General features: G+C 46.9%; 1 protein-coding gene across 1 annotated transcript in view; it reads left to right on the top strand.

The window, feature by feature from the left end:
- Positions 1 to 7,398, top strand: part of KIAA1210 (KIAA1210 ortholog) — a 63,798-nt gene extending 56,400 nt beyond the window's left edge. Inside the window, 4 exon segments of the mRNA XM_006028475.3 lie at positions 10 to 1,578; positions 2,316 to 2,467; positions 3,312 to 3,414; positions 5,292 to 7,398. Of these exon segments, the coding sequence (XP_006028537.2) occupies positions 10 to 1,578; positions 2,316 to 2,467; positions 3,312 to 3,414; positions 5,292 to 5,467 (2,000 nt within the window). The 3' untranslated portion in view covers positions 5,468 to 7,398.
- Positions 7,399 to 8,443: the final 1,045 nt, after the last annotated feature.

The raw sequence follows: 8,443 nt of genomic DNA, 5'->3' as shown, positions 1-8,443 counted from the left end.
TCCGGGAAGAGAGAAATGTAAAGGGGAGTAGTGCTAAGGAGCTACCAACCATAACAAAGGCTACTGATGTTGCAGATCACTCCTGGAGTTCCCTCCCAATGGCAGAAGTATTTTGTACTGTGCTGCAAGAAGATTCATGCTTTACAGAAGCAGACCATCACTGTAAAGTATCTGCATCCTGTCCGAAGGTTCAACCTTCTCTAGTGAAGGCTGAGGAAGAGACCAAAGCAGAGGAGGAATCAGGATCTTGCTGCTTTGAGGAATCTATTGGTGAATTCAAATTACATCAGCAAAATACTGATCCAGAAGAAATTGAACCCTCTGGTTCCCTACAGGCTGAAACAGAAGCAGCTGTCTTTCTGGACACGTTAACATCAGATTTGGGTAGCCACTGCATGGAAAAGGAGGCTGTAAATGCAGTGGAAGATGCCATCCAGGGATCTGTAACAAACCTTATGGACCAAAGTGACAAAGAGTCTGAAGATCTGGGTCTGATGCTTGGAGGTAAAGCTGAAGATCATCCATGTACTACTGAGAGCAGTTTCATCCAGCCCAACCCAGATCCTGCTCTGTGTATATCCCAGGTTCATTTAGCCATTTTGGAGGCTTCTGCTGAGAGGGAGAAGATGGCCGTTTCCATGCTTGAAGACACATTGGCACCAAAAGATGTTAAAGAAACATGCAAATTTATAGAATTTAAACCACCCACAGACCACATAGAAACAGAAAAAAGCTCATCTGTGTCCATCTCAGATGTAGACTGCATGCTGCCTCAGAGCAAAGCAAGCAAAGAATTACCTGCCAAAACGCCTTGTCCTGTTTCAAAGATTAGTCAGGGCAATCAGCAGACGGGTGCATCTGACAATTTGGAAAAACCTTCCGTCGGCTGCCTTGCCTCCTCAAGTCTGGCAGGTTTCAAGAGTTATTTCCCTTCTAATGGTGATGTTAAGGAGAACCAGTCAGGCAACATCACTTCTCAAAAGAAAAGAAAGAAAGAAAGCAAATCCTCAGACAGTGTGAAGACTCCACTCAAATCTGCTGCTACTAAGCCAGTTCGATTCACCATTGCTCCCGCCTGGCAAAGATCTCTTTCAGGGGGGTCCAGTTCCAAGGAAGATTCCTGCGCTAGAAGCTCCCCAACATCACCCATACGCCCAGAGTTCTTTGAAGGAACGGCAAAAGAACATGCTTACTTCGACGCAGCCATGCAAGAGCCTATCAAGAACAGCCCAGAAGGCTTTGATAAGGGCAGCGAATGCGGTTTGAACTCCTGCATGGAGTGGGCAGAAAATGTTGAAAGCCCATTTGGAGTCAGACTGAGAAGAACATCATCCTTACTCAAGTATCACAGCGATGCACATAATGAGTCCCCGAAGCTGATTCCATCAACGACTCAGGTTCTCGCACCTGCTTCTCTCAAGGAGGATCACAAAGTGGTTGGCACTGGAAAGCCATCTCAGGGCCTGCCAAGCAGCACAAAATCATTAGCTAAAAAATCTGATCTCCCAGAAGGAAAAAGTCCTCCTAGAAGCAAACCTGAAGAAGTGACAAAGAAGCAGCATGGCAGCAAATCTTCAGGTATTTGCACTGTATTTTTGTCCAAAATTGTTGAGAACAATAGCCATGCTAAACAATTAACAGGAGTATAAATTCTCTCTGATAGCCTAGACCCCAAGGCAGAGAACCACATTCAGCTCTGCCATCATCTGGGTTACATCAGGGCTGCAATTTGGCCTCATAATTTGAGTTTGGCTATTTGGCAGAGTTCTTAGCTTCCATATATGTGGTAGGAGCAGGAAAGAGTAGCAACCACACAGTAGCTGGAGGGCCAAATCTTCACATAGAGGAGTTTTCACCTATGCTTCTTGAAATTTGCTGGTGCTTTATACATGATTTTCAGGCTACTGCAATTTAGAGCATAACCAGTTGTCACTTTAATTGTGATTTTTTTTTAATTACCTGACACACAATATTTGGGATATGGAAAGGCAGCCTGTTTTTAGCTGGACTAAGTAAGAAAGATACCACATTTATTCAAAGCATGTAGCTTTGAAAGCTTAATCTTACTTCCATTTAAGTTGATGGGAGTTCTGCCATTGACTTCAGTGGGCCTGAGGTCAGGTTTAGACTCCAGCAGAAAAACAGGATTAACATCAGCTATTGCCAAGGAGCCAGGACAAAATCAGCAGGTAAAGCAGATTTGTCTTCCCACTTCTCAAGGAACAGGATAGATGCTGACAGTTTTAAAGCACCAGACTCTTTAGCTTTTGGCTAACCTAAATCCATTCTCTGCTGTGAATATGCTTCTTTTGTAGAAAAAGTCCCTGGTCCACACTTGGAAACTACTTCTTCTGAACCAGCCTGGGTGTCTATGGCAAAACTAAAGCAGAAAGGTTTCCAGGGCCATCCTTTTGCCAAAGGACATAAAGTTGAGGACAGACCTTTGACTAAAATGGATCAAGAAGAGGTACAGTGCAGTTGAGTGCCTAGTGGCGGGTGAACTAGGGTGGTTGCAAATGCTGTGACAGCATGGCTGGGCATCTCTGCAAAATGCTGCATTTTATAGTCTCGGCCTGCAGGCTTTTAGCAATGCATGCAGCAATGTTCTCAACACCTGCAGGCTGACGCTGGTGCAAATGAATAGATGTTTGTGTGACTGGTCCTCAGTTTCTGTATTACCCCATTCCTCACTCTTCTTGGATCTGACCTCTTTTAGGGACTTGCCCAACACACAGTGTAATTGGAAGCAGTCCCAAGCCTGCTCTACGTTTTGACAGCTTTCCCCTGTCCCTCTGACCTGCTTCAGAGAACAGTGGTCATGGGGCAGGACTGGGAGTTTTCCGGCTGGTCCCCAGAATCCCTGTGTGATCCTGGAAAAGTTGCTTGACCTCTGAGCAGTTCTTCCCTATCTGCAAAATAGGAATAGTAACAACAGTAGGGTTGAGAGACATAGTCACTAACATTCGTAAAGGGCTTTGAGATACTTGCACACAGGTTACCATGGAAGGGTATTTCAGTGATCCATGTGATCGTAAGAGTATAGCAGACTTAATGGGGAGCGGGTACTTACAGCACAAGCAGTGATTGCTAACCACAGCAATAGGAAACTGTATAAAGAGAACTGACCTCCCTTGGTAGATCCCCTGCATAGCACCTGTGCCTGCTTCTTTCACTTTTGCCACGTTCTCTGAGTCTGGCCCAAAGAGCCATGCTGCCCGGCTTGGAGACATTGAGAGAACTCTGGAGCAGAGCTTTCCATCTGTATCCTCACTTGTGGGCTCCTTATTGGACTTTTTTTTTTTGTCTTAAAGCAAGTGACCTGTGCTAGTGACAACTTATTGAGGAAGAGCGCAGCCCCCGGCCTGTGCCCTCAGGAGAAGAAATCACAGATGAAGATCACGTCTGCTGCAGCAGGTATGTAAGAGACTTGTGTGCAAGAGAAAGAGAAAAAGTAATTGTCAAGATCTCTGTTAGTCACTAGTGATTTTGGGGTGTCTCCATTTGTGGGGGGGGGGGGGGGGGGGCAACTTGAGACACTTGATCTTCAGAGAGCAAGGGCTCAGCATTTTGAGCCATTACCTTGGGTCTAGGCCTGGACATGATGCTTCTCACCAGCTTGTTCCAGAGAAGGCAGGTGAGGAATGTGAGGAGCCTTAACTGTGGTGTCAGGGCATGGAGTGGAGGAGAGGGAGTGGTGATTTACTGCTGTTAGAGACCAGGAGTAAATTGCATTTTCAAGAGATCAGGGAGGAAGGAGGGGAGGGATGCTGACTCACAGGTGTGCGAGTCATGATGCCTTTCTGCTCTGCTGCTGGGTTGGTGCAGCTGATGTCTTTGCTATCCTGCAGTCCTGTGCCTAAAGCTCCCATGGTGCACAGACAAGTCAGATTTGCAGCTGAAAGTACATTGGGGTAAATGCACTCCACAAACTTCAGTGAGTGAATGAGCTATCTCCCCCCATCCCGAATGGCTGGTGGGGCAGCAGATGGCTGCCTGAGGAACTGCCCTCCCACAGCAATGTTTGTGTCAGCTGCCAGCTCAGCCATGCACAATTAAAACACAAGCAAGGGTTTTTTTGGATGGACTCTGTGATGTATCAGCGTGATCCTCAGGCTTGCGAAAGTAGTTACAAAGCTCAGAAAAAGGAGGCAGGTGGGAAGCTCGAGTATGTCTTGCACTTCACGAGTGGGAAGTCCCCTCTTTGAACGCTGTCGGGAATGGCTGAGGAACACTCCCACGCCTCTGTGCTAGTGCTGTGTGAGCCGATGGAGGCTCTGCAGTCTCTGCTGGCAATCCAGAAGCTGGCTGTGCCTGGCCTCTCAGGCTTTGAACTCTCTCCTTGGCTGAAACTCAAACCATCTGTGGGCATTTAAACTTTTCTCCATGCTGTCTTGCTCCAAGGATTGTCCTGGTGGTCCAATGTCTTCATATTGATGCTCAGCTCTTAAACATTTTACACATCTCTGATCCAGGTTGAAGTCTCTAACATGCATCTGTTCAGGTCCTGCTGCCAGGGTAACAGCCAGCATTATCAGCACTTGACCAACAAGACAGGAAGATTGCCAAGGTCTTAAACCCTTCCTCTATCTGTTTGTCCCCATATTAAATAGGGGCCAGTAATTTGCCTGGGTGACGTGGAGGTGAATGCCTATATACGATGTCCAGAGCAAGTATTAAACCAGGTTGTGCCTTTTGTCTTTCAAATGACTTCCAATAACTTTCTCCTACCCCTGAGATGTGATGCAGTGTAGATGTGCCCCAGGCACTGAGCATGTAGGCGCCAGACTCCCGTTGGCACTTGAGCTCCTGGTTCACTTAGGCACTTCTGAAAATTCTTCCATGTATCTAGGGCTTTGCTAGGGGCAGAGTGTACTCTCCGAAGGACACAAGCAAGGCTGCTCCAGGGTCAGGGTAGATGAGATCTGCCAGCTGAGCGGACCTCAAGGGCAGGGAACTTCCTTTGGCTTTGACCAGGAGTCAGCAGATGTTTTTCACTGATTTCATCATGAGCTTTGCTGCTGGCATCCACAAACAGCTTAAGTTCACTCTGGCAGCGGAGCACAGCATCCTAGCCAGTGCTGGAGACCAGGCAGCCGAGTCATTGCCAAGAAGGTTGGACTGCTAGTTCCTGTTATGTCATCACGGCGTTGTAGGCATTGTGTGCTGCAAGCAACAGGGTTTTGCCTGGCCTTTAGATGACGTTGCTTTAAAGAGCAGGACAAAAGTTGGTTAGTAAGAGCTGTGCTTTTAACTCCCTGCTGTGCTGATGATGGCTCTGGTGTTGTTTTCAGCAGGTGCAGTTGGATCTGCTGCTCAGGAAGCATCTGGGGCTCCCACTGCTGAAAAGGAAACAAGACAGTCCTCTAACCTGCCAATGACACCGTGCAGCCCTGTTGAACCCCCCTGGCTGTCCCTGGCCAAGAAAAAAGCTAAAGCTTGGAGTGAAATGCCCCAGATTGTACAATAGCAAACAAGTTCAGCTTTACCAATAGCTGTATTGATCCCACCCAGTAACTTCTTCACTGTGGCCGACTTTTTTGAGGATGAAATAAGAGCCTTGGAATTTTCAGCCGGTAATTGTAAATACGTGAAGATGACCTGCCATTGAAGGGGTAGCCGCCAGCATAAGGAGACCCAGCACTCCCCACGTCTAAATTCAGCTAGGAAATTCTGGCTGATCGCTACATACTTACGACACATTTGACAAAGAGATAGGGACGCTGCAAGAAAAGGCATTTTGGGACATTGATGCATTTCCATTCAAAAACATATTTGTGCAGTATTTGGCCTGATTTTCCTTTGACTAGTGTTAGGGAAAGCCTTCACAACTGTGCACTGGAGCATCTAGACTGGCTGTCGCTGATGTTGCGATGATTTCCACTCTAACGTTGGGATGGGGCAGATCTGCCCACACTCTTGGCTTGCATTGTATCCATTTCATAATGGCCATAAGCATAAAGGTGGGGTTAGCGGACTCTTGATTTGCAGGCAGCTAGAGGCACTTGGACGTGAGCATCCAACTGCACAAAGTACCACCTGCGGAAGTGGCCCAGACCTGCACGCCCTCTTGCGTTTTATTTCTCAAGGATTAGAAAAACGCTATCTCCTTTATGGGCCAGATTCTGCTCTGGTGACACCTTTGTAAATCTGGAGCAATGTCCCTGGACACTGTGTGTAAACCTATTACCAGCGATAACCTCCTTAGTTTTAATTTCTGCTCTCTAGAGATTTCTTCCCCCAAACTATCTTAGCAAGAGGTCCATCGTGAAGGGAGTGGTGGGGAGGGAGGAGACCACTGGGTTCTCACTGGAAGGACGCCTGCCTAGAGCAAAGAGCAGCCCACTCTGCATTTGAGGAGCTTTGTGGTTTACACGGTCACATTTACGGTTAGAAACAAAGCCTGTTTTCCCTTCGCTCCTCAGCTCGGAACTGAAGTTAAACATTAGGAAAGTCCAGCTACAAGCAGCCCAGCTGGCTGTCACTGAAGTCTGTAGCAGTCTCACCATTGATGTTCGCAGAAGCTTTGCAAAATTACGTTCCTAGTGGTGACAGCATTGTGACAGCTGAAAAACGCCCACCTGCCCTTTCTCCTCGCTGTAGCCTTGCACATTATAAGACATCTTCTGTTTACAAGCAGTACAAACAGGGGGGCCTGGCTTGGCTGGTGGAGTGTCTTTAGCAAAAAGCTGCCTAGTGGCTCTTCCGTTTTAACTCAACAGCATGCTGTCAGGTGATAGGTGTGACTGCGAAAGGCCAAATTTGATCTCAGAGCAGCTCATTACCAGAATTTCTACCTCCTAGTTCTGGCCTGAGCTTAAATCCATAACTAAATCTGTATCCAGTGTTAAGGGCTAGATTTTTAGAGACGTATTCACGCGGATGAATGCTTACTCTCACAAACCCTCCCGCTGAAGCTAATGGATCCGTTCATGTGAGTAAAACCACTGGAAAGAATACGAGTATTTCCGTCAGCTCGGTCATTTGGGCCCGTTTTACCACACGTGTCTCTCTCTTCTGAGACCTGAATCTTCCCTTGCAAAGAACTGAAGCACTTGTGTTCCTTTGAGTATTATGTAAAAGAACAAACTCGGCGCCATGTCCTGCACTTTTGGAGAGCTGATGTCACAACCACGGGTTTGCTTGTCCCTCTGTAAAATAGGCACTTTTCTATTTTTTGCAATTCCTTTTTCACTTTTGACTAGTCTGGATTGCAATCCCTCACCTTAACTACTGCAAGCCATACCAGGATCTCTCTTCCCCTGTTGCTTTCACCTTCAGTGTTGTCTTTCTCTTCTCTAATGTATGGTATGTATATATGTTTTTGTAATCCTTGCCTTGAGCTTCCTTTTGTATTCCATCTCCATATTTGGTTTACTATTAAATGCTATTGTCATAATGGGTCAGCCAAAGCTCTCCTTCTCGGGTTGGGGAAGGAAGAACAGTGGGGCCTTAATAGGGGAAGAGGCCTTTTGAAAGGCAGTTTCTATGCTATGGGAGGGATTGTGGGGTTGTCTAGACCTCAGACTGGGAGCACTTTGAGTCTAGGTCTGATAGAGGAAAGACACGAGATTTGATTTGGGGCTGTCAGGCTAGCTGAAGTGTTTCTTGGCAAAGGAACTGATGTGAGGTAGGCCAGGAAAGAAGCTCGGTGAGCTGCGGCATCGCTGAGAGAGTTGCCCTCTCCCCTTTTAAAAAGATAATTAGCTGATCAGAAGAATTTGGCTGCCAGAGGAGAGCTTTCCAGCCCAGCATTGCTGAGTCAGATCTCCCCAGCTCTTGGGCACTAACATCCTGTAACCTTGAAGAGCGTGTTGTTTATAAAAACCAAAGAGCAGGCTTCCTCTACAAAATCAAAGCCCATGGGCCTAATATTAGCCTTGATCACATCCTTTAATAACCAGGGTATTTGACAGCTCCTGCTGTGCTTGCCAGCTGGCCAGCTCCATGCTGCATGGTGACTTGCAGCCAGGAGGCAACAGAATAGGGAATGCAGGGAGCACCCACGAAGTCCCTCGCCCATCAAGGAGAGGTCTTTCATTTCCATCACCGCGAGATGAGAGAGCGTGTTGACTCCTAAGGAAGCACAGATTGGTGTGTACACAGCAGCTGCTTTGTTCATTCATTTTGCACTAACTTTTCACTCTGTACAAGGTTACAAATGCTCAGTTGTGTTTTCTGCCACTTGCACCATGCAGCTGGCTCTACCGTTTTGTATTCTCAGTGGGTTTTTAATATATGACTCAGATTCAACATCATTTGGAAATTTCCTGACAGCCTTGTGCAAGGCACAGTAATGAAATCCTTGCCCCATTATGCACAGAACTTAATCTATGTGCACTGATCCCTAGGAAAGCCTTACTCAGAGGTACATGTTTGGTGCAGTAGAAGGCTGTAGCCTCTAAGTAGGAACATGATGCACCCCCAACTAGATGCAGTATTTCAC

The sequence above is a fragment of the Alligator sinensis genome, unplaced genomic scaffold (genome assembly GCF_000455745.1).
Source record: "Alligator sinensis unplaced genomic scaffold, ASM45574v1 scaffold157_1, whole genome shotgun sequence".
NCBI classification, from domain to species: Eukaryota; Metazoa; Chordata; order Crocodylia; family Alligatoridae; genus Alligator; species Alligator sinensis.
The sequence above is the reverse complement of the archived record's forward strand: the minus strand, read 5'-3'. Positions and strand labels throughout refer to the sequence as shown.